General features: G+C 60.6%; 2 protein-coding genes and 1 long non-coding RNA gene across 6 annotated transcripts in view; 2 read left to right on the top strand and 1 right to left on the bottom strand.

The window, feature by feature from the left end:
• Positions 1-7456, top strand: part of SGSM3 (small G protein signaling modulator 3) — a 29410-nt gene extending 21954 nt beyond the window's left edge. Inside the window, exons 3-23 of one of the 2 annotated variants that reach the window (XM_043965348.1) lie at positions 155-240; positions 1491-1557; positions 1909-2117; positions 2212-2319; positions 2456-2599; positions 2792-2987; positions 3077-3222; positions 3811-4029; positions 4102-4156; positions 4252-4379; positions 4800-4955; positions 5049-5103; positions 5273-5322; positions 5479-5631; positions 5728-5798; positions 5885-5933; positions 6037-6122; positions 6210-6332; positions 6427-6487; positions 6583-6702; positions 7343-7456. In XM_043965348.1, coding sequence (XP_043821283.1) covers positions 155-240; positions 1491-1557; positions 1909-2117; positions 2212-2319; positions 2456-2599; positions 2792-2987; positions 3077-3222; positions 3811-4029; positions 4102-4156; positions 4252-4379; positions 4800-4955; positions 5049-5103; positions 5273-5322; positions 5479-5631; positions 5728-5798; positions 5885-5933; positions 6037-6122; positions 6210-6332; positions 6427-6487; positions 6583-6666 — 2246 coding nt within the window. In that variant the 3' untranslated portion in view covers positions 6667-6702; positions 7343-7456. Of the gene's footprint in view, positions 1-154; positions 241-1490; positions 1558-1908; positions 2118-2211; positions 2320-2455; positions 2600-2791; positions 2988-3076; positions 3223-3810; positions 4030-4101; positions 4157-4251; positions 4380-4799; positions 4956-5048; positions 5104-5272; positions 5323-5478; positions 5632-5727; positions 5799-5884; positions 5934-6036; positions 6123-6209; positions 6333-6426; positions 6488-6582; positions 6811-7342 lie in introns of those variants that run through there. The other variant, XM_043965347.1, reaches the window with a different exon arrangement.
• Positions 6791-18718, bottom strand: part of MRTFA (myocardin related transcription factor A) — a 132925-nt gene continuing 120997 nt past the window's right edge. The window contains 10 exon segments of the mRNA XM_043965346.1: positions 6791-8206; positions 8363-8423; positions 8548-8718; positions 9976-10278; positions 10280-10930; positions 11478-11643; positions 11804-12054; positions 14828-14980; positions 15769-15944; positions 17659-17820. Of these exon segments, the coding sequence (XP_043821281.1) occupies positions 7713-8206; positions 8363-8423; positions 8548-8718; positions 9976-10278; positions 10280-10930; positions 11478-11643; positions 11804-12054; positions 14828-14980; positions 15769-15944; positions 17659-17820 (2588 nt within the window). The 3' untranslated portion in view covers positions 6791-7712.
• LOC122727671 lies at positions 11917-18716 on the top strand. 3 transcript variants are annotated; one of them, XR_006353175.1, is made up of 4 exons: positions 11917-13635; positions 13782-13880; positions 14006-14192; positions 14568-14834. It is a non-coding gene; the product is annotated as an uncharacterized LOC122727671 (long non-coding RNA). The 3 variants fall into 3 exon arrangements; XR_006353176.1 differs by lacking the exon at positions 14568-14834 and adding an exon at positions 16292-18716 and having other exon boundaries at positions 11917-13880; XR_006353174.1 differs by having other exon boundaries at positions 11917-13880.

The raw sequence follows: 18718 nt of genomic DNA on the forward strand, positions 1-18718 counted from the left end.
CCCCTTTGGGTGGGCTTGGGCTGGCTCTACTTCGTCCCCAATGAGTCCCCCTGTCCCACTCGCCAGGACAGGTAGCTGGCTGGCTGTGGGGCACACCGGGAGCGGGCAGTCGGTAGCTCAGCTCCCCTGACTGCTCTCTCTTATTTGCTCCTAGGAAGCCTGACCCCTCCTGCTGGGGGCCCCTTCTCAGCCCTGACCCCGAGCATATGGCCCCAGGAGATCCTGGCCAAGTATTCCCAGGTACCAGTGGCCAGCTGGCCAGCCTTGGGTGAGGGAGGGCCCTGGGGCTGGATACTGACCCAGGATTTAGGGCCATTTCACCACAGATCTAATGAGGCAAGATGTCTGTGGGGAGGCCTTGGCTTTAAATCTAGGCTCTACATTTTCTGGCTTTGGGATAGGGCACCAAGACTCCCTGCCCCCGCAGATCCCTGAGCCTCTTACTTGGTTACAAAAAGTGCTTAGGATCCCACCTCTGAGGACCCTCAGGGGTGGAGATGGGAGCCAGTGGAGGGAGTGCCCCAGCCTGGGAGCCTTTGAAGAGGGGTGACTGGGCCATTAGAGGATGGGCAGGTGCCGGCCCCAGCTGAAGCCTGGAGGAGCAGGAGACAGGCCCATGTGCCAGGACTGGAGGCTGCGATGCTGCTGCTGGCCCAGTGAGCGGCTCCTCCCCTGAGCTTCCAGGGATGCCTGGAGCCTGCTCCTCTTGGAGGTCATGATCTCACTGAAAGCTTGGCCACAAACACATCAGTGGCTTCAAAATCAGAGGACCCAAGTTCAAATTCTACCTTTTTGACTTTCATTTTGTTCATTTACTCCATGTAGGGCTGAGTTTCTTCTGTAAGGGGACAGCCCCAGGTAGCTTCCAGAACCAGGCCCACAGCCCATGAGCCTTAAAGTCTTCCCAGATGAGCCACATTTTTTTCCTTGAATAATTTGAGCAAAGAAAAATCTAATTACACAAAACTTTGGATTTGTGTGGAGGGGGCCTTCCCCTTACCCTCAAATGACCCCTTGTTGGGGAGGCTGTTGAGAGGATGCCTGGCCAGGCCCTGGGTAACCTCTGGGTGGCGGGAGGCCTGCAGGGAGGTTTCAAACAGTCCTGGCCTCAGGAGCCCAGCTAGAGAGAGAAGCTGATGAGTGCAGAGCCAGATCCCCTGGGGTCAGAAACGAGAAAACGGTCTAGGGGTTCAAAGGCAGCTGAGCACGTTCTGGGCTGGGGTGATGGGGAAGGAACACTTAATGCTGGTAAAACCAGTAGATGGGCATGAAGGGAGAAGGCGAGTCTGGCAGCAGGACCGGCATAGGCAAAGGTGCAGAAGTGGCAAAGTGGCTGTGTTCCAGGCCAGCTGGGGCTGGACTGAGGAGGGGCTCTGCCAGGACTTGTTCCCTGTGGGCCCTTTCCTGGGCCTACTGCTTCAGCGAGGGCGTGGAGGGTGTGGAGTAAACAGATGGAGTCTATTATTGTCTCCTCCTGGCTTTTGTCCCAGAAAGAAGAGCAGCCAGAGCAGCTTCAGGGCCGCTACGATGAGTTTGGTTTCCAGGTGGACAAGGAAGGTAAGGCCAGCCCTTCTCGCACATGCTCCTCTGGGTCCCGAGGGACAGGCCCGAGGCCCAGCTTCAGGGCTCGGGGGAAGAGTCCCTAAGGAAGGCACTGGCACCTCTGGGTGCTTAGAGATCTACATCTGGGGCAGCAGGGGCCGAGCTTGCCCCCAAGGCTGGGTGGGTTCTTTCCCGTCTGTTCTCAGACATCCAGCATCTAATGCCAGGGACACTGTGCCCAGGACATCTGAGCCCTCTGCCTGGGCTGGGCGGGGGAGGCCAGACAGCCTGTGCCCACCTGCTTTGGGGGACCCTTCATGGGTCTCCAGGGAGAAGGAGGCGGCAGCCGAAGGCTTTCCCCTGCAGATGCTGCTGACCCCAACTCCAGCAAGCTCCTGGGGGCGCCCCTGACCGAAGACCCCCAGCAGAGGCTGAGGTGGCAGGCCCACCTGGAGTTCACCCACAACCACGACGTGGGAGACCTCACCTGGGACAAGATCGAGGTGTCCCTGCCCCGCTCTGACAAGCTCTATTCCCTGGTGCTGGGAGGCATCCCTCACAGCATGAGACCCCAGGTAAGGCAGGCCCCGGGGGAGGGGGGACCCCCCACCCACCTACCTACCCACCTACCCACCCCCGGCTCCGTGCTGCCCGCCCGTCCCTCCCCAGCTGTGGATGCGCCTCTCGGGGGCCCTGCAGAAGAAGCGCAGCTCGGAGATGGCCTATCGCGACATCGTCAAGAACAGCTCCAACGACGAGACCATCGCGGCCAAGCAGGTGGGGGTGGGGCGGGGCGGGACGGGGCTTGGGGGACATGGGAACGTTCTTGGGGCTCAGCGGGAGGTGGGGGCTCCCGGCTGCCGCGGCCGTGTCTGAAAGGGCCCCTGGGGGGTGGGCGCCGGGCTCTCACCAGATCGAGAAGGACCTGCTCCGCACCATGCCCAGCAACGCCTGCTTCTCTACCATGAACAGCATCGGGGTGCCCCGGCTGCGCAGGATCCTCCGGGGCCTTGCCTGGCTCTACCCCGAGATCGGCTACTGCCAGGGGACCGGCATGGTGAGCCGGGGGCGGGGCCTGTGGCGGGGCGGGGTCTACGATGGAGGCGGGGTGGGGGTGTGTCTGCGCCAGGCGGGGGCGGGGCCTGTGGCGGGGCGGGGCCTATGATGGAGGCGGGGTGGGGTGTGTCTGCGCCAGGCGGGGGCGGGGCCTTAGAGGCCCAGAGCACCCCCTCCAGCCCCGCCCCCGCAGGTGGCCGCCTGCCTGCTGCTCTTTCTGGAGGAGGAGGACGCCTTCTGGATGATGTGCGCCATCATCGAGGACCTGGTGCCCGCCGCCTACTTCAGCACCAGCCTGCTGGGCGTGCAGACTGACCAGCGGGTCCTGCGCCAGCTGATCGTGCAGTACCTGCCGCGGCTGGACCAGCTGCTGCAGGAGCACGACATCGGTGAGGGGGCGGGGCCGGGGGCGGGGCCGGGGCCGGGGGCGGGGCCGGGCGGGCGCAGGCGCTGCAGCCCCCCCTCCGTGTCCCCCCAGAGCTGTCGCTCATCACCGTGCACTGGTTCCTCACGGCCTTCGCCAGCGTGGTCCACATGAAGCTGCTGCTGCGCATCTGGGACCTGTTCTTCTACCAGGGCTCGCTGGTGCTCTTCCAGACCACCCTGGGCATGCTCCGGATGAAGGTGCCTCCCCGGGGGAAACTGAGGCCTATCAGCACAAAGCGTGCGAGGCGGCTGGCTAACGGGCTCAAGTGCAGTGACCTGCCCACGGCCACAGAGCCGTGAAGGGTCAGGGTCCACCCGGTGGGGCTTGGTGTTCAGAGGAGAGGTGACAGGTGGGAGGGGTGGGCCCCCGACTCCTCAGGCTCTGGGGAGCACCCAGTGACAGCTATAAAGCCTGTCAGCATTTCTTCTGCACTTACAAATGCCTCCTTTGATCTTCACAACTCTGGGAGTCAGGATCTGGGATCCTGACTTTACAGATGAGGACCCTGAGATAGGCAGGGGTTGTGACATGCTCAGGGTCCCGTACCCAGTAAGTGTCTGAGGTGACATTTGAACTCGGGTCTTCCTGACCCAGGGCCCTACCCATTGAGCCCCCTGCCTGCCTCCCAGCTGCTTCCCTGGCTGACAGGGAAGGTCTCCCTGCTGGGCCTCCCCAGATCTCCCTTGGCCTGTCCCTCCTACCAACCCTCACCCCAGTAATTGGGGAGATGACAGTGGGGGCCCCGCCCGGGTCCCCTCCTCACCATCCTCCCCCTCTGGCTGCAGGAGGAAGAACTGATTCAGTCGGAGAACTCGGCCTCCATCTTCAACACCCTGTCAGACATCCCGTCGCAGATGGAGGACGCTGAGGTGCTACTGGCCGAGGCCATGCGCCTGGCCGGCTCTCTGACCCACGTGGCCGTGGAGACCCAGCGCCGAAAGCACTTGGCCTACCTCCTGGCCGACCAGGGCCAGCTGCTCGGCCCCACAGGAAACCTCGCCAAGGTGAATGGGGCCCCTGGGCTACCTCGGGCTGGCTGCCTGGGCCTGCCCCTCACGCTCTGGTCATTTCTCTAGGTGGTCCGGCGCAGAACGCAGCGCAGGAAGTCTGGCATCGCCTCCCTACTCTTCGGTGAGTCAAGCAGGGAGGGCTGCTGGCGGCCGGGCTGGGAGGCCCCTCTGGCCCGGAGAAGAGGCCGTAGTCCTCACTGTCCCGCGTGTCCCCAGGGGACGAGGATCTGGAGGCCTTGAAGGCCAAGAACATAAAGCAGACGGAGCTGGTGGCTGACCTGCGTGAAGCCATCCTACAAGTGGCCCACCACTTCCAGTGTGTGGACCCAAAGAATGGGAACGTGGTGAGCAGGAGAGGGGTGGGAAGGCCCTGGCCCTGGGGGTCCCCGCTAGGGCACTGCCTCTCTCTTGAGGGGCAGAGGCTGGTGCACTGGGGTCCGTGTAGGGGTCAGAGGCGGGCAGACGCTGGGCCTTAGCCCAGTGCCTGGCACCTAGCAGGTGCTTATGGAATGTTTGTTGACTGGCCAACTAATCTCAGTAAGAGGGGAACTCTACTGGTACAGGTCAGCACCTGTTCTGCAATGGAGGAGCCGAGTCTCCTGGGACTTGCTCGGGGTCCTGTGGCCAGCACTTTCTGGCTATGTCTGGGCCCTAGCAGGGCTGCACCCGGCCTCTGGCTGTGGCACTGAGGAGAGACACGATTGGGGTGAGGGCCTGGGGGTTGGGGCTGACTCCTCCACCCCTTCTGTGGGGGCTCTGAGCAGGAGCTGACCCCAGACTACACCATGGAAAGCCACCAGCGGGACCACGAGAACTATGTGGCATGTTTCCGTAGCCAGCGGCGACGGGCAAAGGCCCTGCTGGACTTTGAGCGCCATGATGATGATGAGCTGGGCTTTCGAAAAAACGACATCATCACGGTGCGTGGCAGGCTGCAGAGGGTGGGCACTTGTCCTGAGGGGCTTCGGCCTGGCCCCAGGGTGTGACCAGGCACCCTCTCTCCTTTTCCACAGATCATATCACAGAAGGATGAGCATTGTTGGGTAGGGGAGCTGAATGGACTGAGAGGTGAGGGCTACGGACAGCTGAATGGCAGCCAGGGAGGGGTGGATGGGAGCTGTGCCCTGAGCCAGGCAGGTGCCTGGGTGCAGCCCCGGTCTGTGACCGACACCTGGTGGAGCGTGGGCCGCCGTGCGTGGCTCACGGGCCCGGGTCTGTTCTGTGCCTCTCCCCCCAGGCTGGTTTCCTGCCAAGTTTGTGGAGGTCTTGGATGAACGCAGCAAAGAGGTAAAAGCTGCGGCTGAGCAGGGCCCATCTGGGAGCAGGGGCAGGGTCCTTGCTTTGACTTCATGCTGCTGGAACTAGGCAGGTGTTGGGTCTGAGCCCTGTGAGACCACCCAGGCCTCACTGGCCTCTCCGGCCTCTCCTCCCCCCTCACAACAGTATTCTGTGGCTGGAGATGACTCGGTGACAGAAGGAGTCATGGACCTTGTACGAGGGACCCTCTGTCCTGCCCTCAAGTCGATATTTGAGCACGGTCTGAAGAAACCGTCCCTGCTTGGGGGCCCAGGCCACCCGTGGCTGTTTATCGAGGAGGTCAGAGTGGGGCAGGGGTCCCAGGGAGGTATCTACTGGTGTGGGAGTGGGCCCTGGAGCCCTCTGGCTCTGACCTTCCCTCCTCCCCTCCCTCAGGCCGCTGGCCGAGAAGTGGAGCGGGATTTTGACTCGGTCTACTCTCGTCTTGTTCTCTGTAAAACTTACAGGTAAGTTTTTCTTCCAGGTTCCTCCCCTCCCTCCCCCAGGGGCACCTCCCCCCCACCCCTTGGACTAATGCTGTGGCCTTCTCCAGGTTAGATGAAGATGGTAAAGTCCTGACCCCCGAGGAGCTGCTCTATCGGGTACGTAAGTGACCCGAGGCCTCGGGCCTATGTCCCCTGCCTTGGAGGCGCCTGCTGGAGCAGGGGACCGCGGCCTGGGCCAGCCTCCTGTCCTCCCCCACAGGCCGTTCAGTCTGTGAACATGACCCATGACGCCGCCCACAGCCAGATGGACGTCAAGCTCCGCTCTCTCATCTGTGTGGGGCTCAAGTGAGTAGGGGAAGGGAGGTGCTGGGGGTGGGCCGGGGCTTCCGGGAGCGCCCCGGGCCCCCCTGCAGCCCCGTCTGCCTCCCTCAGTGAGCAGGTCCTGCACTTGTGGCTAGAGGTGCTCTGCTCCAGTGTGGCCACGGTGGAGAAGTGGTACCAGCCGTGGTCCTTCCTGCGCAGCCCTGGCTGGGTCCAGATCAAGTGTGAGCTTCGGTGAGTGGTCCCTCCCTCCCTCCTCTGGCTGGGCAGGGAGGAAGAGGGGCCCTGGCCCCCGGGGAGGGCTTCACCTCTGCCCTCCTTTGGCCAGGGTCCTCTGCTGTTTTGCCTTCAGTCTCTCTCAGGACTGGGAACTTCCCATCAAGAAAGAGGTGAGTGGTTTAAGGGAACCTCTTCCCTGCCAGGGGCCCCAGGCTGGGTCTGAGCCTCTCCTTAGACCACTAAGAGGCTTGTGGCCCATTTGTAGGAGAAGGAGAAGAAGCCGTTGAAAGAAGGAGTGCAGGACATGCTGGTGAAACACCATCTCTTCAGCTGGGACATAGATGGGTGACCACGCTCCCTCCGCGGGAGCAAGGCCCTGCTTCAGGTGTGAGTGAGCAGGGCCAACCCCCCCTTGTGAAATACTAGATCTCTGCTATTTTTGGAGAGCCAGGCAGGAAGGGCACGCTCTTGGCAACAGTGATAGGACCTTTATTCTTTTGGTTTATAAATAAACAGCATATTGTGAAAGCACCTGCTTTTTAAAAAACCCCACAGCACACTGCCTCCCGCTGCAGGCCGCCTTCTCACCCCTCGAGGTAGGACGTCACCTTAAAGCGCTAGTGTGTTTTTAGTTATAAAAACCCAACCCCTTTTCCTCCCAGCTGTTCCACCCCAGGCAGGGCCCAAGGGCCCAAGCCTTGCTCTGCCATCTAGTGTTTGCGGCAAGGAAGCAAACAGCCAGAGGCCGTGGGCTCTGGGCTGCCACGGAGCACCTCTCCTTGTGGCACCTCTCAGGAACCAAAAGGGTAGGGCTGGGGTGGGGCACAGTCCAAAGGCAAATCTATGGGAGGGGCTCCCCGGGCACACCCCTGGTGCCACCACATTCATGCCCACGGGATGTGGCCAGTGAGGAAAGGATACAGAGCCTCAGCTGCCTCTCACCAAAGAGAGAGAGATGTACGTATAGAATATATATAGAGATATGTATATATATATATAATATTGCACTATTTACACCTGTACAGAACATTTCGGCGCGCGTGCATATGCAGCCACTGCACTTGGACTGCCCGGGCACCTGGGACCGAGAGCTCCTGCTCCTCGCCCCCATCCTGCCCTGGATAAAATCATGGCACCTCAGGCCTCGAAAATCGAGGCAAATAGCAAACTTCCCCAGCCTGGCCCAAGGCCACCTGGGAAAGCCCCATGGGGGGTGGGGGGAGGGGACTCCCTCTGCCAAGACCTGGTGCAGCTGGTACCAGAGGATGAGCAGGGCCCAGGGCCACCGCCAGCTGTGGTCCCAGCTCACCAGGAAGAGGGCAGCTGGTGTTGGGAAGCGAAGAGGATGAGGGCGGCCCTGGGGTCCCCCCAGCCAGGGCAGTTGGGGGCTGCCAACTACAAGCAGGAATCCCAGTGCAGGTGCAGATCGTGGCTGTCCAAGAAGTCTGTGGAGAAGAGGCTGGGGGCCACGTGGCTGGGGGGAGCCAGGCTGAGGACGGGCCCCCCCGACAGCTCCAGCCAGTCCATGCTGTCGAGGTGGCCCTCGGCCAAGTCCAGGCCCAGGCCAGTGCCGGGCTCGTGGGCAAAGTGCAATTCCGAAGTGTCCATGGGGGAAGGCGGGTGGTCCAGGATGGCGGCGCTGCTCAGCATCTGACTGTGCAGGTCGTCGATGAGAGACAGGGGCTCAGGTCCTTCCTGCCCCCCAGGCAGCAGAGCCAGCCCCGTACTGCTCTCCAGGAAGTCTTCCAGGCGGCCGGGGGCAGGGCTGGTGCCCAGGGGCAGGGGCAGCTCCGGAGGAGGCTGAGGAGTGGCTGGGGAAGGGCAGGGCAGGGCTGGGCTTGCATCCTTCCCGGGTGAGGGCGAGGATTCCTTAAAGTCGGCTGAAATTTCTGCCAAGGAAAAGAAGGGAGTCAAGGACTTGGAGGAGGGTGGCGGGTTTGGTCACTGAGCGCCAAGCCAGGGCCCAGATTGGCTCCTGCCTCCTTCATCCCCTGAAGGACAGAGCCCAGGGGGCCCTTCATGGGGGGGGGGGTGCCAGCCCTCACCTCCACTCTGAATAAGGATGTCAAAGAGATCGTCCATCTGCTGGCTCGAGGAACCATTTTCCTGAGGAGAGAGAAGGGAAGCAGCTCGTGGCTGCCCTGGCACAAGGGCCATGGAGCCACCCCGCCAAGGCTCGGCACTCTGCCCCCCCCCCAACCCACAGTGCTCATGGCCCGGCTGGACTCACCTGGGGCTTGGGCTGCTGCTCCACAGCCTCATCGTAGCCAGGGGGCTCCTTCTTCACTAGGCTGGGCAGGGGGCTGGCCCCAGGAGCTGCTTCAAACAGGGCCTGGGGCTGGTGGTCCAGGTCCATCTGGGAGGGCTGGAGGGCTGCTGGGGAACTAGGCTCTGACGAGGGCTGGGCAGACAAGAGGGGGACGTCTGTGAGCAGAGGGCGAGGGCCGGCCGGGCTGGAGAGCTCACCAGGAAAGAAGGGGCACCTACCTTCTGGGGCAGGCTGGGGGGAGGGGCCACACTGGTTTTCAAGGTAGTCTTATGGAAGCCATTCGGGAAGAAGGACTGCAGGCCAGGGGGAACAGAGAAAGGCAGAAAGGGGGAGGGTCCCGGACTGGGCGGACCCTGCAGAGAAACAAGGAGAAGGCTCAGCTACCGCCTAGTGATCGGTGCTCAAGTGGGGGCAGCTGGGGTGGCCCTTTCAGGCCAGTGTCCCCTTAGCAGGCCCCACGCTCCCAAACTCCTTGGGGGGCTCCCACGAAAGGCAGGGGACGAGCGAGACTCTGGCCTTGCACATCTTGGGAAACCAGGCTGAAGGGCTGCCTGCCTCAGGGAAAGTGCCCAAGCCACCTCTCCTGGGAGTCGGGGGCTAACCCTCCCATGTCTCGGTCAATAAACATGTTCAATAACCCCTGGGTGCCAGGCAGTGTCTGTGTGTATACAAACAATGTACAGGATAAACAGCAAGGACAGCTGGGGTGAGACCTGGGAATGGGCAAGGATTGGCAAAGGCTCATCTGCCACCTGCAGGAAGCCAGGGAGGGTACGCCGGGCCTGGGGACAGCCAGGGAGAACACCTGGAGCCAAGAGATGAGGGGTCTTGTTCGGGAGGAGTGGGAAGGCCTGTGTGTCAGAAGCCTGGAAACTGGGGAGGGGGCTCTGGGTGCCAAACAGCGTTTTGTATTGGGTGGTGGGGATGGAGGACCTGGGCTTGGGGCGGGTAGGACCCCCTCCCCTCCAGGTGGGAGGGTCTAGGCGTTGGGGTGTATCAGACATGCTGCAAAGCCAAAGTGACAGGCTCTGGCCCCATATGGGACACTGGGGGAAGGAGGTGGGTGGTGGCCATGCTGGGTTTCAGACGTCTACTAGACATTCAGCCTGAGATGTCTGAAAGGCAGGTGGGGATGTGAGAGCGGAGGGCAGGGAGAGGTTGGGGCAGGAGAGCCAACAGCAGAGAAATGGCCCCGAATCCATGGAGCCGCTGACCTCGCCACATGTCGGAGGCCCAGGGCTCATCAGGAAGGGTCTGGAGGAGGATGTTACCTTGTAGGACCTTGTGAGCTCCCAGAATGCCCAGGACTGAGCCCCACAAGAGCTGTCAAAAGGCCAGTGACCTGCCTCCCTCCACCCCCACACCAAGCAGAGGGGGCTGAGCTCTCACCTGGGAGGGGCTCTGGCTGCTGCCCATTTTTCTGGGCTCGTCATCAGCCGAGTCCCGCTTGGTCACAGTGAGGACGATGTGGGTCCCCGTGGCATCCGCGATGAGCGCCGGTGGAGGCCCTGGGAGGAGGCCACTCAGGTCTGGTGCCAGGAGGCAGCTGGGAGGCTCCTCATCCGGCATGGCCTCCTGCTTCACTGTCACCGCCAGCACGGGCGTGGTGCTGGGCTCCGGTGTGAGCTGGCAGCTGGAGAAGCCGTCCTCCTGCTTCACCTGGGCCGGGAGGGCGGGGGGAGGAGGGGGGGGGGGCTGCCTGCTGGGCGCGCTTCTCTCGCTCCAGCTGCAGCCTCAGCATTTCCACCAGCCGCTGCTTCTGTCTGAGCATTCGCGTCAGCTCCTCGATCTGCTTGTCCTTCTCCTGCAGCATCTGGTCCTTGTCCCGGCTCTCGAGGTCTCTGCCGCCACGCTCGGCCCGGGCCACAGGGCTCTCCTCCTTCACCAGGATCTGCACTGGAGACGCCTGCAGGGTGAGCTGCGTCAGAGGCGAGGTCACCATCTCCCCAAAGGTGTCGCCGCTGCCGCCGCCACCGCCAGTGGAGTTCTCGTCCCCCGTGCTCAGCAGGGAGCGCTCCGAGGGCGTGGGAGACACTGGGGGTGTTGAGCCCGTGCTGCCAAACTTCACCATCCCGTTGCTGGTCACGGTGGCCACGACAACTTCGGTGGGTGCCAGGCCTGCTGCCATCAGGGCAGGCCCCGCGCTTAGCCGGGCTGCAGGGAAGGCCACCACCACTTCCCCAGCCTTGGCGAGGATGGGGGCGGCCCCGGGCTTGGGGGCTCCAGAGGCAGGGCCAGGGATGCCGGTGTGCTCTTGGTAGGCCCGGAGCCGCTCGATCAGGTCTGTCTTGGTGCCCGAGACGGGCAATGCTCTCATCTTGAGCTCCTGCTTCAGTTCAGCCACCTACATTAACCACAGAGAACAGGGGAGGGGTCAGCAGGAAGAGCCCAAGCAGGACAGACACAGCCACTCTGAACCCCAGAGGCCGTTCTGCGGCTCCCAGGCCAAATTTCAAGAATGTCCCGTAGCTCTTTCCATCTCACTCCAACAAGAGTGAGGCTGTCCACCAGGCCGCAGTCCCATGAGCCTGCTCTGATCTCCCCTGGGCTCAGGCTGCTCTGACACTCACTTGGTAGCTTCTGTTTGTCATGCAGGACAGAGAGAACCCGAAAGCCTCGGGCGGGAGGCCAAACGGGAAGCCTTGCTCTGTCACTCATGGGCCGTGTCCCCTCCCCAGGCCAGAATAAAAATAGGGTGACACCGAGCTGATTTAGGGGCTGCTGCTGAAAGCTGAGCATTTTGTGGGTTCTTTCACCCTCCAGAGATGCCCTTCCCAACACTAAGAACCCTGTGGAGAAGAGCCAGTGACCCAGGCCTGACACTGCCCAGCTCAGACCTTGGGGCAGGGGGCCTGAGGCTAGAACTAAACAAAGGCCAGAAAAGGTTTTACCTTCATGTCGTCCAGGTTGGAGGGCAGCGGGCCCAGCTTGCAAGGCACGGAGTTCTGGCGCACGAGGCCGCTGGGCCCAGGGGGGCCAGAGGCTGAGCCGCCCAGGGCGGCAGGGAGAGTACGCAGGGAGGCTGGGCTGCTGTTCCCCTGGGGCTCACCCACCGGCCTGGGGACAAGGACAAGAATCAGACAGGAACACCTCCCTGATGCCAAAGCACAGGGCAAATGGGCCAAGGCTGGCCTGTGGGCCCATGGAGGGGCAGCCACGGTGGGGGGGGGGAGGGGGCAGCCACGGAGGGGGGCAGCCACCGGGGACTGTGGCTTACTTGGGCGGGGCCGGCAGGATGGTCTGGTAGTTGTAATGCTGCTGCTGCTGGTTCAGGATCTGCAGCTGGAGGAAGAGCTGCTGCTGCTGCAGGATCTTGGCGTAGGAGGAGTCCATGGGGGGCGCCCCCTTGTCCTGCTTCTGGTCGGGGGGGATGTACTGGTGGTACTTCAGCTTCTTCACTTTGGGCTTCAGCTCTTTCGCCTTCTTGCTGCGAGGGGGCTTCTCCCCCGGGGCCTTGGGCTGGCTTTGCTGAGGGGGGGCCAGGAGAGGGGAGGCACGTGAGCCTTGGCACTCCCTGACCCCCAGCCGCCGCCTCTGACCTCTGCCCCCTGGCCTGCCACAGTCAGCTGTGGGCCTGTCCCTCCGCCCCTCCTCTGGGCCTCAAGGAGCCCGCAGCAGGAGGGAGCCCTGCCCTCTAGTGGGGGAGGGAGGTGGAGAAGAGGAGCCCGAGAGCTCCAGGAGGAGATGGCACCTTAGCCGGTATCGGCAGGAGGGGAGTGGGGGCGTCGCCAAGGCCAGCTGAGTCGTGAGGCACCCAAGGCTCCGTGTCTCTCCCCGCCTGCTCATCTCCCAGGAGAAAGGCCCCATCCAAAGGAGCCCCAGTGCCTGACAAGGGTAGAGGGAGAACAGGCCGAGGATGACAAAGTTAGGAACCTGACGACCGGATGAAGAAGGGGGCAGGCTGGGGAAGCAGGGGAGCTCAGCACAGGACCCCATGCCCAGGGCCAGGGAGAAGGGCAAACAGGCAGTTAGGGAATTTGGGCTGGGGTGCCTGAACTTGGATGTGCCCAAGTGATCCCCAGAGCCTGACAACAGATGAGACTGCCCCCGGGAAGGGATCGTGGAGAGAAGAGCGCAGAGTGCTAGCATGGGGCCTCCGGACAGGTGCCCAAGAGATCACTTCCTGGTGGAATACGGGTTTAGGGTGGAAGCCACTTCTCCCAACAACCACTGCATTACGGCATCAGTGGCTGGGGGGGTGGGGAAGGAGCGGGGCTAGAGGACCTCAGCACACAGGAAAGGAGTCTAGAAGGAACAGGACAGGTAAAGACACCGAGAGCCGAGGTGGAAGGGAAGGGAACTGGGAGGACACTCTGGGCCGACCAGCGGATAGCAAAGACCACCAACAGCAAGGCCATGCCATGCCGGCGGCTGGGCTCACGGGCAAAGGGCCATGCTCGAGTGTCTTGGGGGGTGGAGCTGCTTGGAGGCCATCAACTTGCTGGACTCCCCTCCCCCAAAAGCACAGATCAGTGGGGTTCTCTTCACTGGGGGCAGGTTTTTCCTGTGAGTCTAAGTCTGCCTTTCTTCAGCATCCTCCATTGCTCTGAATTTTGCCATCGGGAGCCAAGCAGAACACCTCGATTTTCTCAAGAAGACAGAAATGGAGGCAGCTAGGTGGCACAGTGGATAGAGCACCGGCCCTGGATTCGGGAGGACCTGAGTTCAAATCCGGCCTCAGACACGTGACACTTACTAGCTGTGCGACCCTGGGCAAGTCACTTAACCCTCACTGCTCGGCGGAAAAAAAAAAGAAAAAAAAAAAGACGACACAGAACTTCTCAGTAAAGGAGAAGGGACAGTGTTATCTACTGAGTGTGCAGAAGACTGAACACTAGTGAGGAATCCATGAGAGCAGCTGTGAGGGAGGGTACACGCAGCAGCCCCAGAGTCAATAATCCATAACCACTGCCTAGGTGCCAGGCCCTGGGGGCAGCAGGAGATGGGCAGGGTAGAGAGGAAAGGACTGCAGGGGAAGGAGCCATCACTGAAAGAGGCTCGGGAAAGGCTTCCCAAAAGAGATGGAGTTCTCATAGGGACTTGGGAGAGGTGAGCAGTCGAGAAGCCGGGGTCACCTGGTCTCAGAATGAGGGGAGGGTGGGAGCAGGCACCTCAGGAGCAGTTGGGTGGCGGGAGTCAGGAAGCCCTGAGCTCAGCCCCAGCCTCAGACACTTATGTGCTGCATCACCCCCCAGGCGTGTCACTGGACCCCGATCTGTCTCCATTTCCTCATCTACAAAATGGGGATAATGGCGCCACCTGCCTCCCAGCACCAGCACCGTGCCTGCCGCACAGTAAGTGCTATACGAATACTGGGGATAATGGAGACGTGGAGGAGGAAGGGATTTGAATGCCAAACAGCATTTCGTATTTGCTCCTAGAGATAACTGGGGTGACGTGATGAGGCCTGTGCTTTCAGAAAATCACTGGTGGCCGGTCAGAGGATCGCCTGGAGGCTGGAGAGACTGGGTGGGCAGATGCACCAGCAGCGACTGCAAGAGTCAAGGCATGAGGAGATGAAGGGCCTGCAGCGGGGTCGGGCCAGTGTGAAAGGAGAGAGGGGGATAGATTCTTCAGAAGTCAAGTGGACAAGAGCTGGCGCTGAGGTGACCTCAACAGGCCTTGGCAACAGCTTGGATGTGGGGGTGGGAGGGGTGAGAGGGGGTGAGGAGTCTAGGATAACTCCAAGGGTGTGGAGAAACGAACAGTGGTTAGGACCCCAAGGTGGGGCCTGGCAAGGCTGGGATGGGGAGTGGGCCTGACCAGGGTGCCAGCCAGGGCACTGCTGGAATAGTTGAGCAGGTCCAGGCACAACAGGAAGAAATGAGCCAGGAGACAGAACGAAGAGGTACTTGGTTCTGGAAGGCCACCAAGGGGCTGAAGGGGGCTCAGAACTTCAGGGTTGGGAAGTTAAACGCCCGAGCGCCAAGCAGGGCTGAGATGTGGCCTGAGAGAGGCCCCCATACTTTCTGTGTCCACAGCCTGCCCCTCTCTACCCACATGAGGCAGCTGACAATTCCTCTGCAGAATACCCACAGCACCTCCCCCTGTCCCTCCCACAGACATCTGTCCATATGATTTCTATGTGGGCCCAAGACGGGCTAAGAGCAAGGCCAACACCAGGAGTCCTCATGCCATAGCTCCGTGCTAGGGTGAAACCCCGCCAGAGGTCTCTTCCTTCCCCAGACCCTGACCGCCACAGTGAATCTCTGCCTGGTCCCCCAATAGCAGCCGCTGGTACCTTGATGAGTGCTGGGGTGGGCTTGGCAGTGGGAGCAGGCCCTCCGTTGGGGAGGCTGGGTGGCAGCAAAGGCGGTGCTGGCAGAGGAGAAAGTTGCTCCGCCAGGAAAGCGGGTTCACTGGAGTCGGGGCACACTTGGAGCTGGGATACCACCTGCAGGGGAAGGGAAAACATGAGGGCCAGCCCGGGAGCCCACACACCCCAGAGATATGTCCACACCGCGGGGCTCAGGGGAGGTGAGGCCATGGCCAGAAGTGGCTGAAGGGCAGATGGAGCCCTGCCTCACGACCTCCTTGTCATCCCGACCTGAAAGGATTGGGATCGAGGCCTCAGAGGGCCATGAGAAAGACAGAGGCCGTCCCGCCCAGCCCCTTCATTTTACAGGCAAGGAAATGAGACGCAGAGAGGGGAAGGGCCTCCCTCGAGGTCACACAGCATCGAGCCAGGGTCTGAGGGAGGATCCCCATACTCATCACCACCCTCGGCAGACAGGGGATGAGTGGGCCAGGTGAAAGAATCAGGGGCAGATGGCTAAAACTAGCACTGATACCTAGGTGCCAGGTGGCCTTGGCCACAGCCCCAGGCCCAAGATGTGGGCCTCCAACCAAGCCTCCTCTTCTCCTCCTCCCTCTCATGCACAGTCCTGCCAACACTCATTCAGACTCTTCTAAGAGGGCTTTCAGAGGCTCCCGTCCAGCTAACCGGAGGGCTTTCCTCACGGGGGTGGGGGACTGCAGGTGCCTTTTACTTTCACAAATAAACAAACCCACCACAGTAAAAAGGGACAAACATTTTTAAGACCGTCAAACCCTGGGGATCACAGAAGCCAATGCTTCAAGTTTAAATATGAAGCCCCACTGGCTCTGAAAAGGGAACTCTGCCAAGTTCTCACAGCACATGTGACCAACTCTAGCCTAAGGAAACTGCTGCTCTGGCCTTACCTGAGGAGGGGACACAGAAACTGAGGTGGCCAGGGGCTCACTGCTTCGCCCCTCTAGTGGTGATGGCGCTGACCCTTGGGACTCGTGGCTGGCTGGCTGCTCAGGGGACAGGGCATCGCTGCTGTCCTCGTCAAAAGAAGAGTTGTCAGCCACTTTGGGATAATTGACCTGTCCCACTGCAAAGAAAAGGCAGAGTAACATGTCACCCCAGGGCCAGTGAGGGGATGCCCACTCAGCAGGAGAGGGGCATGGCAACCTCTCCACTTCTTCCAGGGTGGTCCTAGAAAAGCTCTTCTGGGTCAAAGAGAAATAAGAGCCCCTTGGCATCGCCAAGTGCTGCGTCCCACCCTGGGAGAGGGGTTCACATTCCCCACTTTCAGTTCCTCATAAAGTCCCTTCTCACTTGCATCTTCTTGGTATCCCGGGAGAGGGTAGGGGTGGCCTTTTCCTGCCCTCAGGCCTGCAGCCACAACCAGAGTGCCCATTTGCCCAGGGGCTCATACAAACTGCTTTTTCTTCTAAGGAAACGCCATGGGGAGCTGGAGCGGGTGTCACTGACTGAATGCAACTTCACGAAAAACCCTAAGGTGCCTCGCCCTGGTCTTTCCTAAATGAACTGAAAACAATAGGGAAGGAGGAGGACTTCTCTTGGCCAGGAGTACACCCTCCCAGCAGCACAGAGACTCTCACTTCTCATTATAATGAGGCCTTGGCATGGAAACCCCAGTGCTCTGAGGGAAGGTAGAGAAAACTTGTGAAATGCCACAACCTCTGAACAAGGTCAGAGAAGCATCACAGCTGCTGCTGGAGAAGGGCGAGGGGGGCCGAGACGGACAGACGGACACTCAGCTTGGCGCCTCTGTGAGGCCTGCTGGCCATGGACCCACACAAGAGGAACCTAACCAGGTCCATGAGAGGTCACGCAGGCTGCAGCCGTCCCCACTCTCCCTGGGCAAGGGCCAGTCAAGCTGACTGCCCTCCTGTGGCACCAGGACCTATGGCTCCTGTCCCTGTTTTCCGGCCTCAGCAGACAGGACAGCAAAGGGTCCTGGCATTAGAGGCACGTGTATATGGGGAGGGGGCAGCAATCTCCACATCCTTTCTATGCAGGACAATTCAATCTCCTCTCCTTCCACTGCAGAATGTGTTTTCTTTGGAGCTTGGCAGAAGGAGAGCCCTGGGAAGCCAGGCCCACCTGGGGCCATCTCAGGAAGCAGCAGCGCTAAGATGTGCGAGCTGCATGCTGGGGGAAATGCGGCCAGAGACTTTTGTCCACGAGAGTACTGAGGCTATCCCAACTGGGCAGGAGGCATTGCTGAGGGGAGGGTGGGGGGTGTCAGAAAACAAACTCGTGGGGGCCTACAGGAAGTGCTCTGATGAGGAAAAGGTATGAACCAGGAAGGGATGGGAGGGGAGGAAAGGGCACAGACATGAGGGAATGCATGCACATTTATGCGTCTCTCTCCTTTGGGCTACCTTTTTTTTGGGGGGGGGGCGATGAGGGTTAAGTGACTTGCCCAGGGTCACACAGCTAGTAAGTGTCAAGTGTCTGAGGCCGGATTTGAACTCAGGTCCTCCCGAATCCAGGGCTGGTGCTCTATCCACTGTGCCACCTAGCTGCCCCCTATGCAACCTGTTTCTAAGTGACTCTAGTGGCCAAACAGAGAGTCCTACAGACAGGGCTGAGGAAGCTGTCACCCTCAGTCTGCCCTGCCCTATTCCATTTCTCTAGCAAGCACCAAGAGCCAAGGCATCTTCCAGGGTCGACAAAGACCCGAGCTGCCTCTCAAGGTCCAGGTGTGCCTCAGTTTCCTCTGGCCTGAGAGAGACTTGATGTGTACTTTGCAGCCCTGCCCCCTCCTGGCCAGCAGGGGCTAAGCACCTCCTTACCAATGATGGCCTCCTTCAGACTGGACTCCACAGGAAGGATGTTCTTCTCCACCAGTTCCATGGGGCCCGGCCGCTGGGCTATCTTCTCATTGAGGTCATCGGCCAGCCTGGCTCTCTTCAGTTTTAGCTGTTTGGCTTGGAGGGAAGGTTCAGCTGAAGTCTCTGCTCATGAGAGGAGAGGAGAGGAGAGGTGAGGAGGCAGCATTGGTACCCCTGGCGCTGTCTTGAGGATACAAGAGCAGCTTTCCTTTCTCTCTGGGAGACCCATCTCCCCATCTGCTATTCACCTGCAACTTGGGTGGGTCACAGAACAGGAGTTTACCAACTTGAAGGCTACCTAGGGACCAAAGATCACTGGTTGAGCATAGGGCATTATGGGAGGCTCAGTTCCCAATGGAACAGAGACAAACTGTGCCCTAAGACACAAGACATGGCTGCACACTTATTATTCAGCTACAAAAGAAAGAATAATGACCTGGGGAATGGGAAGCCTGGCTTCTGGTCTAGCTCTGCCCTGACTTCGCCATGTGAGCCTCAGGTAACCTCATCTGCAAACTAACAGGGCTGGACAAGACGGTCGCATCCAGCATCAGAAAGGCCTCATCACAGCAGCAACATCAAACAGCTGTTTCCAGAGGCCAGCCTGCTGCCTCTCCTTGGTCCAAACCGTAGCAGGAGACAAGGTGGAAACTTGTGAAAACCAAGAGAAGTTTCCCAGAATGTACTCATTTGAGTAAAGAGGATGTACTCAGCACCCAGAAATGCTGGGAGAAAATGGCTGAAGACGGGCACAGAAAAAGGAACGGGCACCAAAGGCTGGTGCCTCCCTGAGATTCTGAAGCAGAACTCCTGCTCCAGGTGGCTCAGCTGGGCCTGGGCTGTGGGAGCACAGCCAGCTCCGTGGCCAGCAACCCGGGCGCTGAGGAGAGGGAGGAGGAAGTCTCAGGACAGCAGTGTCCTGGTCAGGGGCCACCGGGGATTCTTGGGTCTGTGAAAGGAGGGGCTTGGGCTGGCTGAGCTTTGAGGCCTTTCTCGTATTAAAATCCGTTATTAATTAATG

Source organism: Dromiciops gliroides, chromosome 5 (genome assembly GCF_019393635.1).
Source record: "Dromiciops gliroides isolate mDroGli1 chromosome 5, mDroGli1.pri, whole genome shotgun sequence".
NCBI lineage: Eukaryota > Metazoa > Chordata > Mammalia > Microbiotheria > Microbiotheriidae > Dromiciops > Dromiciops gliroides.